The sequence below is a fragment of the Staurois parvus genome, unplaced genomic scaffold (genome assembly GCF_062004578.1).
Source record: "Staurois parvus isolate SC_StPar_1 unplaced genomic scaffold, SC_StPar_1.0 ptg000554l, whole genome shotgun sequence".
NCBI classification, from domain to species: Eukaryota; Metazoa; Chordata; class Amphibia; order Anura; family Ranidae; genus Staurois; species Staurois parvus.
The window spans coordinates 2,237,520-2,261,168 of record NW_028318350.1 but is presented as its reverse complement, the minus strand read 5'-3'; the positions used below and the strand labels follow the sequence as shown (position 1 = coordinate 2,261,168).

Genomic DNA, 23,649 nt, shown 5'->3' with positions numbered 1-23,649 from the left:
ACAAAGCATTACGGACCTTATAATGAAAACCAAACTTTTGTGGCAATTATGCTAACAAGGTCATCCAGTTACTGGTCACATCTGTGGAATTTACCCAGAAAGCTGTGATCAGAGTTATAAAAATATCTTCTATGTCCTTGTTCCACTGTAATACAATCTTGTTTCAGCAACTCCGTTACTATAGCACAAATATACTAACAAGATGCAGACATTCAGAATTCACCTATATCCTTTAGAACATTAAACATTTGTTTTCCTAGAGACCAGTTTCATCACATGAACAATTTAGGATTTGTGATGGTGTGGGAAGTCACTTAGATCTGAGTATGGAAATCATGAGGTTTTTCAGTATACCTGTTGTTGTTGTGGAGGTGGTTTCCACTTTTAGGAAGAAAAACTCTTCACTTATGCTCTAGAGAGGAAAAATCAGGTGACTGCGGCTGGACCAGGGGCGGACTGACCATTTGGAAACTCGGGCACTGCCCGAGGGCCCGGGGTCAGTAGGGGGCCCCATGAGATGCCCCTGGTACCTTTTTCATAGGCCCCATGATCCCCTATTGCCCGGGGGCCCCATGAGTTGTCAGTCCGCCCCTGGGCTGGACTTGCATTGTCCCATACTTAGAGGCAATCTACCAGGGTGGATTTGATTTAAATCAAACTGATTTAAATCACGATTTAAATCACTAGTCAGTAAGGCTGGATGTAAATCCTAGTTTTCTACATAAAGACTAATTCTTGCTGGTATAACTTTAATATGCAACTAGATGAAGATTTTTAGAATAACAACTTTTCATATTAGTTTTTTTATCCCCAGTTTAGTAGGTTAATCAGTCATATTTGGACAACTTTTCTGTTGTACTTAGGAAGGAGAAAAATAATCATTACCTTAATAATAACAATTTAAATAGATTTATTCATCTGAAACAATAACATTCCAGCATATGTGATTTGCTTAAACATCCATGTTTGTTAACTAATTTGGCTAAACAAAATATATATATTTGAAGAAACGTAGACTGTCAGCCCCTCCCTCCTCGCACTGTCGGCCCCTCCCTCCTCACACTGTCGGCCCCTTCCTCCTCACACTGTCGGCCCCTTCCTCCTCACACTGTCGGCCCCTTCCTCCTCACACTGTCGGCCCCTCCCTCCTCGCACTGTCAGCCCCTCCCTCCTCACACTGTCGGCCCCTCCCCCTCACACTGTCAGCCCCTCCCTCCTCACACTGTCGGCCCCTCCCTCCTCACACTGTCAGCCCCGTCCTCCTCACACTTAGTTTCACTTTCTTCTTGTGCAGATCTATTCCACTCCAAACAATCAGAAAAATATTGTTTCTATTCTATTCACTGAACTTCTTGCACCGTCGCACTGAAGGGGTTGATTCTGTATTCATAGGTTTGTAGAAGTTAGGATGAAGGTCTTTTTCTTAACTCTGTTCATGTTATAACATTTTTGCTGTGAAGAAGAGGCATGTGATCTCCGCTGAGTCCAATTCAGTTTTGAGAACTGCAAAAGTAAACCAATCATCTGTGATAATATCTTGTAGGCAGAGAAACTGCCCAATAACCCTACAGAAACCTCTGGAAGAGCGTGACATTAGGAATGGATTCATGGGATTTATTTACCAAAAAAACTAAACATATACAGCCTTATTCTACATAATTAAAAAACGAATCTTTATTTCATGATGGAATAACCTTTGGATGGTAATATATTTTCCTCAAAAAGCATTTTATTTAAAAAAATTTGATTTAAATAAAAAAAATCCGATTTAAATAAAAAAAAAAATCAGATTTTTTTAATTTTTTTTAAAAAATCATTGATTTTTATCCACCCTGCAATCTACAGTCAGATCAGTCTGATATAACTTCACTGCTCTTTTTCATAAAGCAAGACGATATATCCAATTTATAAAGCAGTGGTGTGGGTTTACTCCATCTATACAGCTACTTCAAATACAAAAATGTACACTTATAAAGCACAGCAATACAACCCTACATATACTTTGGACCTGCAAATCTCTAAGATCGTATTGGAACAGTATCTTCCACTTGATCTCATCAGTTGATGGTGCCCAAGTGGCCCCAAATCCTGCTCTCGCACTTCTCCATATAGGAATCGACAAATTTAGCACCAAATCCCATACCATCATTATCCACATATTAACAGCTGCAAAACTTAACATCACTAAACTGTGGAAATCTTGCACAATTCCTTCTCTCTCTGCCCTTATAGCGGACCTGAATTTCCAATGCGATATGGAAAAAAGATCGGCCCTCAATAATTCCATCACAAATTCAATGCCCAATGGTCTCGATGGCTACAAAACCCCAACTGTTCTATAAGATGATAATTTATAAATATATACATAAATATGTAATATTGTGACCCTTGTCCTAGACTGGGGTCCCCCTTTACCCCCCATCCTCCCTCCCCTGTCCTGCTCCACCTTTTACAATGTATCACACCTAATGGATTCACACTAAACAACCAATACCTTTTGAGACACTTGATATTTACTCATATATCCCCAGCCACTTGGTGGGGAATTTCCTTTTCACTTGAAGTATGTATGTACCCAATTGTGACCCGCAATGATATATACTGTTTTGTATTATATTAACCACTTCCAGTCCGGACACTTTTACCCCCTTCCTGTCCAGGGCAATTTTCAGCTTTCAGCGCTATCACACTTTGAATGACAATTGCACGGTCATGCAACACTGTACCCATATGAATTTTTTACCATTTTTTTGAGACAGATAAAGCTTTATTTTGGGGGTATTTATTTACCGCTGGGATTTTTATTTTTTTTGCTATGTAAATGAAAATGTCCAAAAATTTTTTAAAAAAGTCTTATAACATTTTGCAAATAAATAATCTTTCATCTTAAATCTTGACCAAAATTTATTCCGTTATATTTTTAGTAAAAAAAAAAAAATAAGCCAAATTAGTTTATAACCAAAAATTATAATTTTTAAACATTTTTATTTTATTTTTTGATATTATTATTTATGGTTTGTTTTTTTACATACTGTCACCCTAGCAGTACAGTGTCACCATGGTGACACTGTACTACTTGTGGGGGTGATGAAGATTTTTTTTTTTTTTTTTACAGCGATTGCTTTTACACCCATATAGGATGTGAAAGCAATAATTTCTCTTTCTCTCTGTCTGCATTCTTGCAGCCATTGAGAACTACCATTGAGTGAGCTGTGATTGGTCACAGCTTGTCACATGGTACAAGGCTGTTGTGAATAGCCTTGTACCATGTGACCTCTGTGATCATTCACAGATTTCACACGTAGTAAGCAATGATGTCAGAAGTGACATCTTGCTTACTACTTTGCATGTCATCACTGATTCGCCAATCACGTCACGTCCGACGATCGGTGTTTCATTGTGTCCGGAGGACACAGTGGGCACCGGATCACAGTGCTCCGCGCTCCCAAGGAGCGCGCACAGCTAGAAAAGGCGGGTGCCGTTTATGAACGGCAACCCGCCCCTGGAGTGCCACCGTCCTGCCGTTTATAAACAGCAGGCGGACGGCAAGAGGTTAAAATCTTTCAATAAAAACATTTGAAATAAAGAACAGCAATGACTTCCAAACAAGGAAGAGAAGATCCATCCAATTCAATAAATGGGAAAAAAAGTTGTGAGGAGGAAAACCTGGTCATGTGACCTTCCAAAGTTCCCTCAAATCATGTAGTGTTCTTTGCATAGGTAAGCACAGAGTACTCCATAGGACATCACAGGTTCCACACCATGGCCTGCATTTCATAAATAACTCCAAAATGCAGGTACAGTGTAGAGTAGACTCTGCTGAGTCCAGTATACTGCTGAGTATACACTTTTTGTTATAAATAAACCTCTATAAGTGAGCCGACTCACTGAAACCCATACATGCCTTTGGCAGCCCATATCCTATTTTAACAGTTGTAAAACTCTGTATTTAAGGCAATCACTAAAATATGAAAAAGCAATTGGATACAATGTAAAAGCTACATAAACAATACTTCAAGGCAATCCTTGCAATGATAACACATAAATGTGCTTACTAAAAACAATTTCCCTCTCTTTAAATGAATGAAAATAGGTCATTAGCAGTGGTCTGAGAGCAGCTACTTTCACCTTAATACACCAGAGCAAACATGGAAGGATTCTCCAATTTGTTGGTGAAATTGGAAAACCCCTTTAAGTTATGGGGACAAAAAGTACCACATTTAATAATTATCAGTGACATGAGTATTAGAGCGCTAAATGAGAGAATATTTGTAGTTTCTAAGACTGTTGACCTCTGTAGCATGTTAATAAATAAAGCTCATTGTTTAAAAGCTTTAATGAGGTTAGCAGTCACCAGGGTGGATTTGATTTAAATCAAACTGATTTAAATCACAATTTAAATCACTAGTCAGTAAGGCTGGATGTAAATCCTAGTTTTCTACATAAAGACTAATTCTTGCTGGTATAACTTTAATATACAAGTAGATGAAGATTTTTAGAATAACAACTTTTCATATTAGTTTTTTTATCCCCAGTTTAATAGGTTAATCATTCATATTTGGACAACTTTTCTGTTGTACTTAGGAAGGAGAAAAATAATCATTACCTTAATAATAACAATTTAAATAGATTTATTCAACTGAAACAATAACATTCCAGCATATGTGATTTGCTTAAACATCCATGTTTGGTAACTAATTTGGCTAAACAAAATATATATATTTTAAGAAACTTAGACTGTCAGCCCCTTCCTCCTCACACTGTCGGCCCCTTCCTCCTCGCACTGTCGGCCCCTTCCTCCTCGCACTGTCGGCCCTTTCCTCCTTGCACTGTCAGCCCCTTCCTCCTCACACTGTCGGCCCCTTCCTCCTCGCACTGTCAGCCCCTTCCTCCTCGCACTGTCAGCCCCTTCCTCCTCGCACTGTCAGCCCCTCCCTCCTCCCACTGTCAGCCCCTTCCTCCTCACACTGTCGGCCCCTTCCTCCTCGCACTGTCAGCCCCTTCCTCCTCGCACTGTCAGCCCCTCCCTCCTCGCACTGTCAGCCCCTCCCTCCTCACACTGTCAGCCCCTTCCTCCTCACACTGTCAGCCCCTCCCTCCTCACACTGTTGGCCCCTCCCTCCTCGCACTGTCAGCCCCTCCCTCCTCACACTTAGTTTCACTTTCTTCTTGTGCAGATCTATTCCACTCCAAACAATCAGAAAAATATTGTTTCTATTCTATTCACTGAACTTCTTGAAACTTAGCAGTGAAGGGGTTGATTCTGTATTCATAGGTGTGTAGAAGTTAGGATGAAGGTCTTTTTCTTAACTCTGTTCATGTTATAACATTTTTGCTGTGAAGAAGAGGCCTGTGATCTCCGCTGAGTCACATTCAGTTTTGAGAACTGCAAAAGTAAACCAATCATCTGTGATAATATCTTGTAGGCAGAGAAACTGCCCAATAATCTTACAGAAACCTCTGGAGAGCGACATTGTGAATGGATTCATGGAATTTATTTACCAAAAAAATGAAACCTATACAGCCTTATTCTACATAATTAAAAAACTAATCTTTATTTCATGATGGAATAACCTTTGGATGGTAATATATTTTCCTCAAAAAGCATTTTATTTAAAAAAATCCGATTTAAATAAAAAAAAACTGATTTAAATAAAAAAAATCCAATTCTTTTTATTTTTTTTAAAAAAATCATTAATTTTTATCCACCCTGGCAGTCACATTTATACAGAACAAGTAAAAACTAGGTTTATTGGTTAAAGAATATAAAAAAATAGAAATGGATGCAACTTGTGTGTTGCAATAAGCTAAAAATTACAAGAATAATTTGCAACAAAAAAGTATACCAAGTGGTACTCGGGATAAAACTGTTGAATACTAAACAAGGCGTTGTGATTGGTTTGGTTTCCCATTTGTTATCCAGCATACATATATAAACGTACTGGATGTCAACAGTTGATCTTGGTATCAATATTTTACAGCCAGCGATCGGCTTTTATATAAAAGTGATCTGGGTAACTTTACAGCTGTCCAATCACTTTTACACTGCTGAGCCGGATCCCACCCCTCCCACCACGGTAAGCAGTCAGGACAGCTGCCCACAGAGGATACGGAGGAAATTTTGTTGTCCGATATCCTCTGTGATGAATGATCCAATCCCAAAGTGATCACTTCTTGTAATAGCTATAAAATTAAGTTTGAAAAAATACAACCAAACTTCCAGTTTTAATTAGCAAAAAACATTCCAGATGTATAAAAACAAAAAGGTTGGCAAAGTTGTAGGGCTCTTTCTACCACCTTCTGAAAAGTGGATAGCGTTTCAGAGTGGTTGGTCACGGGTGCAGCGCAGTGCCATTGTCCTCAAAGGGCGAGCATGGCAGGTAATGCTGCCTGTCATTGCCTGCCATGCTTGCCCTTTGAGGCTAAAATAATTTTCTGCAACCATAAAGCAATGCACTGTAGCCATGACATGCATACTACACCTGCAAAGTGAAACAAAAACGAGAAGCGCACCAACCTTACGCATTACCTCAGCAACCAAATTTTATTAATTAAAGAATGGTACTCACAAACAGCGAATAAAATCAGGCATGTAGTCCTCAAAGGGACTTCAGAGATAAGGAGCCAGCGCGAATCCCATCATGGGGGTGGACACTCAGTACAGCTGACGCGTTTCGAGGGCCATGCCTTCTTCCTCAGAGCTCTGATATATAGGGACTCACATTCCTTCCCTGTCTTTCCTGTGTGCAAGATCCCCCCAGCTCACTCATTTACCACAGGCTGTCTTTAGTATAGCAAGAAGACTGCTGCCCCCCATGTTCTGAAGTAGTAACAACTCAGTTTATTAGTTCTAGGTGGGTTTTTTTTACAGTTTTTTGTTACGTTTTTCATTGTTAAGCATTTACTGTAAAGCCAGGTATACTGTCCAAATGTCCACATATCGGCTGGTTCAGCAGGAACTGGCTGATATTCAGGTCATATGTACAGCTGTCCTTCCAATAGAAACCAGTCTAAGAACTGACTTTTGTCGAAGGAACATGCTGGGAAATTAGCATCCAATCAGCGCTCGCAGCCAGTGGCAGTCCCCTTATCAGAACACAAAGGCACAGCGGGAGCCATCTCTCAGATTTTTTTGTTCAGCCCTCTGGGTTGAATAAAAAAAAACTGTGTTCCAGGCTTAAGGGTATGATCAGTTAACCACTTGCCGTCCGCCTGCTGTTTATAAACGGCAGGGCGGTGGCAGTCCAGGGGCGGGTTGCCGTTCCTAAACGGCACCCGCCTTTTCTAGCTGTGCGCGCTCCCTGGGAGCGCGCAGCACCGCGATCCGGTGCCTGCTGTGTCCTCCGGACACAGTGAAACACCGATCATCGGACGAGACCTCTGTATGAGGTCCCGATCATGTGATCAATGATTGGCGAATCAGTGATCACATGCAAAGTAGTAAGCAAGATGTCACTTGTGACATCATTGCTTACTACGTGTGAAATCTGTGAATGATCACAGAGGTCACATGGTACAGGGCTATTCACAACAACCTTGTACCATGTGACAAGCTGTGACCAATCACAGCTCACTCAGTACTTCTCAATGACTGCAAGAATGCAGACAGAGAGAAAGAGAAATTATTGCTTTTACATCCTATATGGGTGTAAAAGCAATCAGTGTAAAAGAAAAAAAAAAATCTTCATCATCCCCCACAAGTAGTACAGTGTCACCATGGTGACACTGTACTGCTAGGGTGACAGTATGTAAAAAAATAAAAAAAAATAAAAAATAATAATATAAAAAAAATAAAAATGTAAAAATGTTTACAAATTATAATTTTTGGTTATAAACTAATTTGATTTTTTTTTTTTACTAAAAAAATTGCGGAATAAATTTTGGCCAAAATTTATGATGAAATATTATTTATTTGCAAAATTTTATAAAAAAAAAAAACACTTTTTTTCAAAATTTTTAAACTTTTTCATTTACATAGTAAAAAAAATAAAAATCCCAGCAGTGAATAAATACCACCAAAATAAAGCTTTATCTGTCTCAAAAAAATGGTAAAAAATTCATATGGGTACAGTGTTGCATGACCGCACAATTGTCATCTGAAAATTGCCCTGGTCAGGAAGGGGGTAAAAGTGTCCGGACTGGAAGTGGTTAAGAGTTATTGTTTTGAAAACTACAGAACCTAAATGACTGAAACCAACAATCCTGGACCAGTGTCAGTCTGGCATAAGATGGCTAACAGATTTAGAACTGACATGGGGAGAGAAGATCATCTTATTGCTGTGTGGGAAGTATATTAGTTAGTTTCAGTGCCACTTCATAACATGAAGGACATCGCTAACAGTGCTTGATGCACATCTCCTCTTGCTGCCGTGTAACATTGATAAGCCTCTATAGCAGTGGTTCTCAACCTGTGGGTCGCAACCCTTTTGGGGGTCGAACGACCCTTTCACAGGGGTCCCCTAAGACCATTAGAAAACACATATTTCCGATGTGTAAAGAGCAGCTACTGTGTAGAAAGCAGCTACTGTGTTGAAAGCAGCTACTGTGTTGAAAGCAGCTACTGTGTTAAAAGCAGCTACTGTGTTGAAAGCAGCAGTATTGGAGGTAAAACGACACTCATGAATTATAATTACTGGGTAAATAATTTTATGGTTGGGGGTCACCACAACATGAGGAACTGTATTAAAGGGTCGCGGCATTAGGAAGGTTGAGAACCACTGCTCTATAGGCCTGTAGAATACTGGGAACTTAGTTTAACCCCTTTGCGCCGGCCGCACACAAATGTGCGGCCTCCCGGCGTCTGGGCCTAGACGCCGAGCGGCCGCACATTTGCGTCCATGTAACTAAATACATATGTGCTGAGAGCGCGCGCCCTGCGCGCTCCCAGCACACATGTGTGGTACTCACGGAAAGGTCCCGGTCCGCTCTTTCGAACGGGACCTTTCCCGATCATGCGACCGCCGTGACGCGTCATCACGGCGGTCACATGATTCCTAAACCACGCCCCAACCGCCCCGCCTCCCGGCGTCTGAATCTCTTAAAGGGCCGGGAGGCATCGGCGGGAAGGGGTTAAGATTAGAAATTGCTTTCCAACAAAGCTGATTGAAAGATGTACAATGGAGCTTTGATTGGACTGCTTGATATGTTTCTTGTACAGTTTCTGGCTCACCTATATTTTATTCAATAAAGAAATAACCTGAAACTTTTTTCCAATCATAGCAGTGTGTATCAAATCAATGTATATCTATTCACACAAACTATATGTGAATGAAAGTAAATGCAAGGACTGGAGAGTAATTCAAATAAACATATTTTTTTCAAATGTCTAAGGCATTAGTAGGGTTACCATCTGAATGTTATTACTGAAGGAAGTAAATGGTTCATTTTGTAAAATGCCCATAATGTCCTTGTTTTGCCTGCATCCATCATGTATTTGCATTCCAGCTGTGCAAATCATATAACAACTTGATATAAGAAAGTATGCCTTAGGACAAATTACAAACACTTTTTTGCAACAATGGAAGCAAAAACAAATGGGGGTTATGATGGCTTTACCTGTTAGGTTGGTGCCATAATTTATCATTTAGATTTTTTAGCCTAGATAGGTTATTGTTTTAAATAGAATTTGCAGTGTTAGAACCAAATTGAGATATGCTCTGAGGCAGAACTGTGGACAGACAAGAGGCATTTACATTTGTACATATTCTAAACAAGCAGTATATAAAACTTTAACCGCATGCCACCCAGCCACTGTAGAAATACGGCGGCAGGGCGGCACAGCTGGGCAAAAACACGTTTTAAAATGTGTGTTTTGAAAACAGGTAGGGGGCGCTGGAGGCGCGCTGCCGCCCTATCTGTCCCACCAATCCCAGCCACGGATGTCAGTCGCTGAGTCACAGCCGGTCCTTACCGGCTATTTCCCGGTGATTGGTGGCAATCAGTGACAGAGAGCAGGGCTGCAGTAGCTGTGCTTTCTGTCACTTCCCTGACAGCTGCAGGACAAGCTGATCGGGACAGAAGAGTTTCTCTCTCCCGATCAGCGTTGCCCCCTGCAGTACACACCCCCGCCCCCTAGTAAAAAAACTTCCCTCACACAGATAACCCTTTCCCTGAAAAATAAAGTTAACCCCTTCCTCTCCAGTGCCATTAGTACAGTGTCAGTGTTTTTTTTTTGCACTGATCACTGTATTGGTGACACTGGGGATGTCAGTGACCCCAAGTCAGTACCCTCCAATGCAATCAAATACCACCGAAAGAAAGCTCAATTTGTGGGAAAAAAAAGGATGTAAATATAATTTATGTACCGTATTGCATGACCGCACAATTGTCCGTTAAACTGCGCTGTATAGCAAAAAAATGGTGTAAATTGCAGTATCTATACCATAGTTTGTAGACGCTATAACTTCCACACAAAGCAATCAATATACACTTATTGGGGTTTTTTTTTACCAAAAACATGGAGCAGAATACATTTTGGCCTAAATTTATAACCAACTTTGAGCTTACTATATATTTTTTATAGCTGAAAGTAAAAAATTATTGTTTTTCTTCAAAATTTTGGCCTTTTTTTGTTTATAGCTTAAAAAATAAAAAGCGCACAGGTGATCAAATACCTCCGAAAAAAAGCTCTATTTGTGTGAAAAAAAGGACATAAATTTTGTTTGGGTGCAGCATTGCATGACCGCGCAATTATCAGTTGAATTAGTGCAGCGCCGAGTAGCAAAAAGAGGCGTGGTCATTAAGGGGGGTAAATCCTCAGGAGGGCGAGGGGTTAATATACACATATACAGCAAAACTCTAGGTATGCCGACTTGAACTGGCTTTTGTTTCCATAACTCCAATAAAATATTTATTGAAAAGGCAAAATTACTAGGGTGAAAAAAAATATTCTCTTTTTTTTTCAAAAAATTTACATATTGTTACTTGTTGAACAAAATCAGTAAAAATGATAACAAATCCACGCATTTCATATGTTCTCACCTTAATGCACTAGCTGATAAATGTCCATAAGAGCCACTAGCTGAGGAGCTGCTTCGTGAGTTATTGAGAATAGTAACTAAAGAGTTTGGAGATGTTCGTATCATGGTCTGAAGGTCAAAGCTGTGATCCGAGAGCGGGGATATAGACAATGTCCTTTTCCGGCTTGGCCTTGCTGTCAGTCTGGGGCTAGGGAACCTGGAACCTAAAGCAAAAAAAAAAAAATTAATACGAAAGTCATGTCTAACTTTCAATGGGGGAGATTTACTAAAACTGCTGCACAGAAAATTTGGTGCAGCTGTTTATAGGTTGTTTTTTTTTTTACAATAAAACTGAGAAGCTGATTGGTTACTATGCACAGCTGCACTAGATTTTGTGTGCACTCATTTTAGTAAATCTCCCCCACTGTGTTCCAGAGCTTACAAAATGGAGAACTATTATTATCACTCAATCAATAGTAATATCAATATCCATTCGGATGGTAATGTAACTTTAATATTTTGGTTTTCTTAAATTTATGTTAATACATTGTGGCACGCATCCCACCGTCCAGTCTGGGTTCCTAGAAGGTTGGCCCCAGGGGCGGACTGACCATTTGGAAACTCGGGCACTGCCTGAGGGCCCAGGGTCTTAGGCTTTTTTGAGTTTGGGCAAGGACACAGGGGCCCCATGATCCCCTATTGCCCGGGGGCCCCATGAGCTGTCAGTCCGCCCCTGGTTGGCCCCCTGGTTTTTCTTCCTCCTGGCCCTCATTGTGTCCACGATATGATACTTTATGTAACCAGAATGAGAAATATCAATTACTGACTGTATGTTTTTGTTTGAATTAGTAGTTAAACATTTATATGGTGATGGCTCCTGAAGAAGTGGATCAAGTCCATGAAACGCATTGAGCCTAAATAGAATGAGCCTAAAGACTATAAAGAATTGAATCACATGAGAAGAGATACGCTGTTCTTTGATGTTGTAAACCTTTTATCTTTTATAAGATTCAGTACTGCTGATGTGAAATAAGAAGGTATCACATATGTTGCATTTTGATATACAGTGGATAGAAAAAGTCTACACACCCCTGTTAAAATGTTGGGTTTTTGTGGTGTTAAAAAAACAAGACAAAGATAAATCATTTCAGAACTTTTTTCCACCTTTAATGTTGGAAAAGTAAACATAAAAATCTAAAATAATGTGGTTGCATAAGTGTGCACACCCTCTTATAATTAGAGATGTAACTGTGTTCAGAATTAATTCAGTTGATTTTCACACTTGCACAGTGAATTTTATGAATTTATATATTTATTTTTAATGAGATAATCACATTGCATAAATATCATCATTGGATCTAATCACACACCTTTTATTTTTAAGTTTTTTATTAAGCACTAGGATAATATAACAAGATTAATTTAGGTAATCCAGGTAAAAAGTTGATAAAGTGATATTATCACAGCATATATGAATTAGTGGAATTGCTATGGTATTATATAATATATAGCATTGGCACGGTAATATTAGAGCGTGGTTAATTATTTATTGTGTTCAGAATTAAGCAATTACATTCCAAATCATGTTAAATAGGAGTCAGTACACACCTGCCATCATTTAAAGTGCCTCTGATTAACCCCAAGTAAAGTTCAGTTGTTCTATTAGGTCTTTCCTGACATTTTCTTAGTCGCATCCTACGGCAAAAGCCATGGTTCGCAGAGAGCTTCCAAAGTATCAGAGGGATTCAGAGGATTGTTAACCTCCCTAACAGTATTCCCGAGTGTAGCTCGGGGTAAAGTTTCAGTACCAAAAGCGGTAACCCCCCCGAGCTACACTCCGGCTTACCATGCGGCGCTGCATAGGGAGTCCCTGCAGCACTTACCTTGTCCTTCGCTCCCGCGATGTGTCCCCTGCAGCATCCCTGGCCATCTCCTCCGGCTGATGCCTGCATCCGGCTCCTGTGTTCTGGTCCCTGTGACGTCGGGACGTACGGGCGCCTCCGACGGCGGGAAATTTGAAAATTTTTAAAAAATTTCATTTTTTTCAAAACGATTTTACATAGTAAAACATTGCTGTTTCAACCCATTTCACATACATTTTGTCCCTACTGCTTTGTCCTGTCCCCTGTCTGCATTTTGAATGTTCTTTCTGCCTGGAAACTTAGAAAAGTCCATGGCGTCCAAAAAGCATCCCTTTAGGTCAAAAGCGGTTTTAGACCGGCTAGAGAACAGCGATAGTAAATCAGAACCAATTGCAGAATTGAGTGATAATGATTGGTGGGGGAAATTCCTCATCAGACACTGAAAACGATTCTGCGACTTTGCTCAGCGATGTGCGAACTTGGCGCTATAGTTCAAATTTCAGTGTTTTTGGTTTGATTATATTATTGAATTAAATATATTATTATTATATTATTATTTTTTATGATTATTTCTTAAATTATAATTTATGATTTTGTGTTTCAAATTTTATCATACCCGGGATGTTTACTAGACTCTTGTTCGGACAGATTTCAGTGAGTTATTCCTAAATATTACAGCCTACAATAAAAAAACTACATATTTCCATGCAAAATAATGTACCGCTTTCAGCACCAAAAATCTGAAATAATCAGACCGCCGAGGAGGTTAAAAGGTATCAGTCAGGAAAAGGGTACAAAAGAATATCTAAGGCATTGGATATACCAGGAACACAGTGAAGACCGTCATTACAAAGTAGAGAATTATGGTGCAACAATGACATTACCAAGAACTGGACATCCCTACAAAATTGATGAAAAGATGAGAAGAAACTGACATTTTAACAGGGGTGTGTAGACTTTTTTATATCCACTGTACAATATGTTTTTATATTGATGCTATGCCTCAAAAGTCCCCATTTTTCAGGTATTTATATATATTATTATCCCTCAATTTATGCACCTAATAGTAGGCAAACTAGAACAAGACGGTTCAGCTACTACCATTTATGTACAGAAATTTGCTCAGTGATAGTACAAATGCTAATTTGCTTTACAACAATTTACAGACAACTTTTTATTTCAGACTTTGAAGTACTGCTGCAAATTTCATGACAGAAACCTGTATATTCTTCTTTAAAAGTGCAGATATAAAAGGTGATGTGTGTATACAAGACATTATTATTACAGCGCAGCCCCTGTTCTCTACAGACAGGATCAGAACAGCGAGTGGTTTTGACAAGTGCCTTCACTTTCCACCTGTGATCTACTGGCTACAATTGAGGAAAATTAGGAAGAAAAATGTATCTTCCAAAGCTTTCCTCGGGGGAGCTCTGTTTATTAATGTGCAAGCAACATGATAAATTGCTAAACAAAAGGATAAGACTTCTATGTATTAGCCCTCTCATTTCTGGTGATTTATGAATCTGACGGCTGCAGCGACATTCCCATCATTAATTCACCGCAAACAATGAAACGGCGCTGCTTAGGCCTAACCAACAAGCCTGTACTGTTCTTACAAAACAAGTGGAGCTGAAAATAAACCAACATTCAGATTGAGATACATGCTTTCTGGCCCCATTTTATTTGCCTTGCAGACTGAGACTAAAGACTTCCGAGACAAAAAAGAAAATATAGCAAAACTGTATTAAAAGAGATAGGAACAAATTGAAGTAACATACCTTTGCTCGTTTTTCTCGCAGTAAACAATAACCAATAAATTCCATAACATTTTATTGCATATTTTAGTTACAGCATTTAATTTTACATCGGCCTGTTTTTTTTTTTAAAGCGAGAGCTCCATTTTAAAAAAGCTCTATGTTGTCTACAGTAATCAAATGCCACTGTGTTCTGTGTTTCTGGAGTTAGAAGATAAATCAGTGATTAGTAGGGATTTGAAAGGCAGCTAACTCATTTACAGGTCTTCTGGAAGTTAAGCTTTTTACAAAAAAAAAAAAAGTTCCATATATGTAATTCTATATTATATAATTTATTTATATATACTCCTAGATTGTAAGCTGAAAAGAGCAGGGCCCTCGATCCCCTCATGTTTTGCATTGTATTGGTATTGTTCTGTCACATGTTCTGTCCCCCTTTGTAATGTACAGCGCTGAGCGAACTATTGGCGCTTTATAAATACTGTATAATAATAATAATAATAATAATAATATATTAAGGAGAGTACAGTATATTTATACCCGCTAAATCCTTATTGTCATCATGTTTAATATTTGGGTAACAATATGTCTATGTCAATTTCCATTTATATATGAGTTGTGCTTAATAAAATATGTACTATATCTTAGAAGCTTGACCCAAAGCATACAAGTAATTCAGCAAAACAATGGCTGCAACAGCACAGAATACGCCTTCTGGAGTGGCCCGGTCAGAGTCCTGACCTCAACCCGATTGAAATGCTGTGGCATGACCTTAAGAGAGCGATTCACACCAGACATCCCAAGAATATTGCTACACTGAAACAGTTTTGTGAAGAGGAGTGGTCCAAAATGACTCCAGATTGTTGTGCAGGTCTGATCTGCAACTACAGGAAACGTTTGGTTGAGGTTATTGCTGCCAAAGGAGGGTCAACCAGTTATTAAGTCCAAAGGTTCACATACTTTTTCCTCACTGCACTGTGAATGTTTACATGTTATGTGCAATTAAACCATGGCAACATCTAATGTTTGTGTAGTATTATGTTCAGCAGACTGTGTTCTTCTATTGTTGTGACTTAGATGACGTTCAGAGCACATTTTATGCCCAATTCATGCAAAACTCCACGTAATCCCAAGGGGTTCACATACTTTTTCTTGCAACTGTAGACCACAGCCATTCATGGGTGCACTTACCACATGAGTGTGTTTTCTGAAGCACAGTTTATATACAGTGGGGCAAAAAAGTATTTATTCAGCCACCAATTGTGCAAGTTCTCCCACTTACAAAGATGAGAGAGGCCTGTAATTGGCATCATAGGGAGACCTCAACTATGAGAGACAAAATGAGAAAACAAATCCAGACAATCACATTGGCTGATCTGGAAAGAATTTATATGGTGGAAAATAAGTATTTGGTCAATATGAAAAGTTCATGTCAATACTTTGTTATATATCCTTTGTTGGCAATGACAGAGGTCAGACGTTTCCTGTAAGTCTTCACAAGGTTGGCACACATTGTTGCTGGTATGTTGGCCCATCCTCCATGCAGATCTCCTCTAGAGCAGAGCACATTTTATGCCCAATTCATGCAAAACTCCACGTAATCCCAAGGGGTTCACATACTTTTTCTTGCAACTGTACCTTTGATAGTCAAGTAATTCCAGAACATTAGAAGTATTTATAGTATATATATTATATATATTTTTTTTAATATATATATATATATATTTATATATACATATACACATTGGTGTGTTTTTGTCCAGCTCATTTAACAATTAAGTGCAATTAACATGTTAAAGGCTGTGAACAAAAATTAATTACTAGTTTTCAAAATCAATTGTCTACACTCCAGCACGGAGGCTGCAGGTATCATTATCACTCATTTAAGTTGGATAGATGAAATAGCATGACAGCCTCAATTTTCAGCCACTCATGGCATGTAACCCCATTAAAGCCTTCCCACTATAGAGGAGATTAACATAAGTTATCCACCGTGAATACAATTTATCTGCTGTTCAAATAAACCCTTTGGCTCTCATTATAAACACAAACACAGCAGGATTTATTTTATGCCCAGAGATAATTATCTGCTCAAAATGTTTTTCCACTTAGGCCAGCAGCAGTCTGGTAAAGCAAGTGAACTTCCTGTGTCTATTACTTTTACTAGCGAGTAACATTACTGCTACAAACCGAATATTTCCTTCACTGTTCATTTTTTACAAAATAATTATACAAATGTAGGGTATTGTGTCTGTCATTTACAAAACAGTTATGCAAATGCACAATGTTCATTCATATTATTCAACAGTATCCTTTTGCTATGGTTTATTGTACAAATATATACAGTGGGGATCGAAAGTTTGGGCACCCCAGCTAAAAATGTGTATTAATGTGCATAAAGAAGCCAAGGAAAGATGGAAAAATCTCCAAAAGGCATCAAATTACAGATTAGACATTCTTATAATATGTCCAGAAAAGTTAGATTTTATTTCCATCATTTACACTTTCAAAATAACAGAAAACAAAAAAATGGCGTCTGCAAAAGTTTGGGCCCCCTGCAGAATTTATAGCATGCACTAAAATCTAACTTTTGTTGACATATTATAAGAATGTCTAATCTGTAATGATGCCTTTTGGAGATTTTTCCATCTTTCCTTGGCTTCTTTATGCACATTAATACACATTTTTAGCTGGGGTGCCCAAACCTTCGATCCCCACTGTATATTTTACAGAAAACAGAAAGGTAAAGGTAGAAGTAAAGTGGAAGAAAAGTACTCCTTTGTTAAATTTCCCACCTTGTGTACTTTATTCTTCTATTAGACTAAAAACATACACAATTCAACTGCATTATTATATTATTTCTCAGTTCTGTTCATGTTGAAATCCATAAAATAACCTTAATAATTCATCGATTCTTAGCAAAGGATCTATATATATTAATGATACATTTTTTCAGTCAAACCAGCTCTTAGATGAGTAATTCAGTAAGAAGCCGGCATTTCATGGGAAAAAAAGTTTTGATAATATTACCTCTTTCAGCACACCAATTGCAATGACTGAAAGACTATAAGCAATTCATTATCTTTGTGAAAAAATGTTGTTATTGGCTAAATGCCCATACCCTGGAAAGCTGTAGAGAAATGGCCTCTGTATTCCATGTATGGTAAGTGTGATCCGCAATCTCAGAACTAAAATAAAGTCATTCTAGATTGTAAGCTCCAAGGAGCAGGGCCCTCGATCCCCTCATGTACCACCATCCCCTCCCTCCTAGATTGTAAGCTCCAAGGAGCAGGGCCCTCGATCCCCTCCTGTACCACCATCCCCTCCCTCCTAGATTGTAAGCTCCAAGGAGCAGGGCCCTCGATCCCCTCCTGTACCACCATCCCCTCCCTCCTAGATTGTAAGCTCCAAGGAGCAGGGCCCTCGATCCCCTCCTGTACCACCATCCCCTCCCTCCTAGATTGTAAGCTCCAAGGAGCAGGGCCCTCGATCCCCTCCTGTACCACCATCCCCTCCCTCCTAGATTGTAAGCTCCAAGGAGCAGGGCCCTCGATCCCCTCCTGTACCACCATCCCCTCCCTCCTAGATTGTAAGCTCCAAGGAGCAGGGCCCTCGATCCCCTCCTGTACCACCATCCCCTCCCTCCTAGATTGTAAGCTCCAAGGAGCAGGGCCCTCGATCCCCTCCTGTACCACCATCCCCTCCCTCCTAGATTGTAAGCTCCAAGGAGCAGGGCCCTCAATCCCCTCATGTTTTGCATTGTATTGGTATTGTTCTGTCACATGTTCTGTCCCCCTTTGTAATGTACAGCGCTGAGCCAACTATTGGCGCTTTATAAATACTGTATAATAATAATAATTCTAAAGGTAAACACTTGTTCTAGGTCAGTAAATTCAGCTGGAACTAAGTGATATATTTTTTTTTCTACGATACACATTAATAAGATGAGGGCCTTAATTCTCAGAATGAACATTTTGCCACTCACTACCACTGGTCAGTATTCAAGAGACTATCAAATGATAAATCTTGAGGTGTGGTACAATCGCCATGTACATATGCGGGCTGGATCTACATGTTTTTAATTCATTTAACTTTATTGCTATCACAAGGGGTGAACAAGCTTTTTGTGATAGCTTTGGGCAGTGAAAGGTATTCTATGTGAAGAGATCGAGGGTGTATTAGGCCCATTCCTCTGTATTTTAACCACCTTCCGCCCGCCATATAGTACAATGACGGGCGCAAGGTGGTTCTCTCGTTCTGATAGGACGTCATTGGACGTCCTTCCATTCTCACCGCGCATGCGCAGCTCAGGGAGCGCGCAGCGCGGGGATCGCCGGTGCACTGTGCCCTCGGACACAGCGGTTCACGGAAAGAGCCGAAGATGTCGGCTCGGTCATGTGATCAGCTGTGTCCAATCACAGCTGATCACATGTAAACACGGAAATGCCGGTTATCGGCTTTTTTCTCCTCTCAAGCTGTCACGCTGACAGAGGAGAGGAGAGCCAGTAATTGGCTTTCTGCGGAGGGGACATGTACACTGATCATTTGGGCACTGATGATCAGTGTGCCCTGATGATCAGTGTGGCCCCAGAAGTGCCACCTGTCAGTGTCCATCAGTGCCAGCAGCCAGTGCTCATCAGTGCCATGTGCCAGTGCCCATCTGAGCTGCCTTTCAATGTCACCCATCAGTGCCAGTCAATGCCACCTATCAATGCCAATCAGTGCCACCTATTAGTGCTGCCAATCAGTGCCACCTATCAGTGCCAATAAGTGTCGCCTATCAGTGCGCATCAGTGCCAGTCAGTGTCGCCTATCAGTGCCAGTCAGTGCTGCCTATCAGTGGCAGTCAGTGCTGCCTATCAGTGCCATATATCAGTGTCATGTATCAGTGCTGCCTTTCAGTGCCCATCAGTGATGCCTGTCAATGCCCATCAGTGCAACCTACCAGTGCCTCCTCATCAGTGCCCCCTATCAGTGCAGCCTATCAGTGCCCATCACTGCAGCCTCATTAGTGCACATCAGTGAAGGAGAAAAATCACTTATTTACAAAATTGTATAACAAAAACTAAGAAAAAACATTTTTTGTTTGTGGTTTTTGGTTTGTTTAAGAAAAAATAAAAATCCCCGAGGTGATTAAATACCACCAAAATAAAGCTCTGTCTAAATGATAAAAATTTCATATGGATACAGTGTTGCATGACCGCGCAATTGTCATTCAAAGTGCGACAGCGCTGAAAGCTGGAAATTGGCCTGGGCAGGAAGGGGGTAAAGTGTCCGGACTGGAAGGGGTTAAGAGAAACCTGTTGTAAAATAAATATGCAGGACGCCATTGCCAACACCAACAGAATTCTTGACATGAATGCTCCTTCATGTTTATTGCTCATAACTACGGACAAGGCATAATGGCTAGACATATAGCATTTTCAAAAGGAGTATTCAGCAATTACAGCCTGCATATTTCTCCTAGGTTTAATTAAACAACCTACAATTCCAACTTTTTTTTTTGGGGGGGGGGGGGAGATGGCCCTTTAACTTTGGCACCAACCCAATTTGAACAATGCCATAATGACAGCATAACTCTTTCAGGGCTGGACTCGCCACTACATTTATCTATCCTATTAACCAATTCCAGTCCGGACACTTTCCCCCCCTTCCAGTCCGGACACTTTTACCCCCTTCCTGACCAGGGCAATTTTCAGCTTTCAGCGCTATCACACTTTGAATGACAATTGCGCGGTCATGCAACACTGTACCCAAATGAATTGTTTACCATTTTTTTGAGACAGATAAAGCTTTATTTTGGTGGTATTTATTCACCGCTGGGATTTTTATTTTTTTTGCTATGTAAATGAAAATGTCCAAACATTTTGAAAAAAAGTGTTTTTTTTTTATAACATTTTGCAAATAAATAATATTTCATCATACATCTTGGCCAAAATTTATTCCATTATCTTTTTAGTAAATAAAAAAATCCAAATTAGTTTATAACCAAAAATTATAATTTTTAAATGTTTTTTTTTACATTTTTATTTTTTTTTATATTATTATTTTTTATTTATTTATTTTTTTTTACATACTGTCACCCTAGCAGTACAGTGTCACCATGGTGACACTGTACTACTTGTGGGGGGTGATAAAGTTTTTTTTGTTTTTTTTTTACACTAATTGCTTTTACACCCATATAGGATGTAAAAGCAATCATTTCTCTTTCTCTCTGTCTGCATTCTTGCAGTCATTGAGAATTACTGAGTGAGCTGTGATTGGTCACAGCTTGTCACATGGTACAAGGCTGTTGTGAATAGCCTTGTACCATATAACCTCTGTGATCATTCACAGATTTCCCACGTAGTAAGCAGTGATGTCAGAAGTGACATCTTGCTTACTACTTTGCATGTGATCACTGATTGGCCAATCAGTGATCACATGATCAGGACCTCGTACAGAGGTCCCGTCCGACGATCGGTGTTTCACTGTGTCTGGTGGACACAGGGGGCACCGGATCGCGGTGCTGCGCGCTCCCAGGGAGAGCGCAAAAGCAGGGTGCGGGGAGGCCGTTTATAAACGGCCACCTGACCCTGCACTGCCACCGTCCGGCCGTTTATATACAAGGGCCGGTCGGGAAGTGGTAAAGGAGCTATAGTACGAAATTGTTGTGGCAATTGTATGGTAATGGGAACTGGGGAAGGGGTGTCTCATCAGTGGAATCTCCAACAAATAAAAGAAGCCAACATGTTCAACCCCAAAAATAACCGACGTATTGATTTTGGATTAAGATAACCTACACCATGAAAAAGTAGGTGGCTGGTAATAAAATGTTTATGTAAAGCTATCCAAAAGAAGCAACATCTTTTTCAGGCAAAAGGATCCGAGACCTGCCATTTTTGCAATTTTTCACAGGAGTTGAGCAATTCTCTTTTTTTTATGAACACATTTTATTGACGTTTTCCATCATGAAGTAGAATGTTTCTGGTTGAAATTCAATTTCAATTTTTTTCACTGAGCCCTTAATTACTATTCATTTATTCCACTAACTATTGCAATCAATGCTATTTCTTAGAATTGTACTGGGACACACAGGAAAAGATGACTTTTTTCCAGGCATACCCATTTTTGGCAAAACCATGCAATGATACCTTCATTTATGAAGCACAAGTATATCAGGCCAACATCTACATTTGGGCAGATAGCATTTTTTGATATCGTCCTCCGTCTCTGCAGATAAGCTTTAGGTGAGTAAAGATAATTGTACTACCCATTACCGTCTTGTAGATACCAGACAACATTCAATCGATAGCGAATGTGTGTGTCAAGTAGCAAAAGATTTATCTAAGGCTCTGAGATTTTTGAACAATCTGATTCCTCTATGTATGGCTATTTAAGGCATGAAAAGAAATCAGATTACGGTTAACAAAGAGGATACTGAAAAACCTGGCAGAATTAGAACTTTGTATGTTAATCATGAGTAATGCCAACCCAAGACATTATCTGATTTATTGTGCAATTGATAGTTCCTTAAACGTTTAGGCACAAGCCACTGAAAAACTAGCGAAAGTCAAAAATATGTAGGTATGGTAGTTCATCACTGTCCATGGGGATTAGGGGAGGAAGCAGAGAGAGGTGAAGTTACATATTTTGAAACCATGGGAAACTGAAGGTCAGATTTCAGCCAACATGGGGATGCAGACCATTTGTTGGCTACTGGTATTGCTATTTTTTTCAACTCAAAACAGCGCAAAACACACAAAAAACAATCTGTAAAATACCCAACCTATATGTAATATTAGTGCAAATATTACAATTTATATATAAGTGTCAAAAAAACTAAATAATTTGTGACACATACAAAAAACAAGAAAAGTCCAGTGACATGTCCAAAAAAAGTCCCGTGATAAAAAAACAAACTTATATTTTCATAAAGAATGAGGGAAGGAGGTCCTGGGCGCTGAGGTCTTTTTTATTGTTTACTGGTATTGCTATGTTCACTTAATTTTCCAGCTTGCTTCTGTTTTACTTACACTAATTGTGGTTGAAGGCAAATGGGTTGTTTGCTTTGCAAGAGAGTTTTCACTTTGCAAGGGAATCTTCCCTTAGCTTTGTGAATGAGGAGAAGCTCTTCTAACTTCCATCATCCAATGATGTCAAGCGAAAATACAATTCTTCTAATTCCACTGCATCCTCCTAGATTGTAAGCTCCAAAGAGCAGGGCCCTCGATCCCCTCATGTTTTGCATTGTATTGGTATTGTTCTGTCACATGTTCTGTCCCCCTTTGTAATGTACAGCGCTGAGCGAACTATTGGCGCTTTATAAATACTGTATAATAATAATAATAATAATGTGAATTTTTACAATTACTAAGCTAAAGGAAAATTCCCTTGCAGAGTGAACAGCTTAATTTTCTTTAGTAATTCGGTCCCACTGAATTTCTCAAATTCATAAGCCATTGTGACTGAGAGATTCAACCCATTCTCAACATATGCTTTCCATGCAAGACAATGGAGATGATTTATTAAGGGATTATTGTTTGAATGAACACAGACTATTCTTATTCAATAAACTAAGGAAATGTACACCTTGTGAAGTAGAAATGTAATTGGCGCAAGAGAGATCGTGGTGAGTATAAAGTTCACTCAAAAAGTCTTAATAATAATAATAAAAAGAGGAAAAAGGGGGGGGGGGAAGGAGAGGGAAAAGGAGGGGCTTGTGGTACAAACAATACTGGATTAAAATGGATGGTATATATATATATATATATATATATATATATATATGTGTGTGTATACATATATATACAAAGCTGTAATGTAGACACCGTCGTGAGGCTTGCACTCTCCAGAGTAAACCGGACTCTGTAGTCGAAGAATAAAAGAACTGTTACAATTGTACTACACTTAGTCTGGCGCACCTCTCTCTTTCTTTTATTCACCTTGTGAAGTGCCAATTCTCTATTGTTTTACAAAATCAACTCATTGGCTTTATATAAGGCAATCAACAAGGCAGTAAATGCTATGCTTCAAAGTGCTAAATTTATAAAGCTTGTCTGAGATTTCAAGAAAAAGGGGACGAAAAGCTGAAAT

The 23,649-nt window shown here is 39.4% G+C and overlaps 1 protein-coding gene across 3 annotated transcripts in view; it reads right to left on the bottom strand.

Moving 5' to 3' along the window:
- GLI3 (GLI family zinc finger 3) overlaps window positions 1-23,649 on the bottom strand; it is a 487,507-nt gene that overhangs the window by 135,913 nt on the left and 327,945 nt on the right. For all 3 annotated transcript variants that reach the window (XM_089691206.1, XM_089691208.1, XM_089691207.1), the window contains exon 7: window positions 10,981-11,182. In XM_089691206.1, coding sequence (XP_089547332.1) covers window positions 10,981-11,182 — 202 coding nt within the window. The remainder of the gene's footprint in view (window positions 1-10,980; window positions 11,183-23,649) is intronic.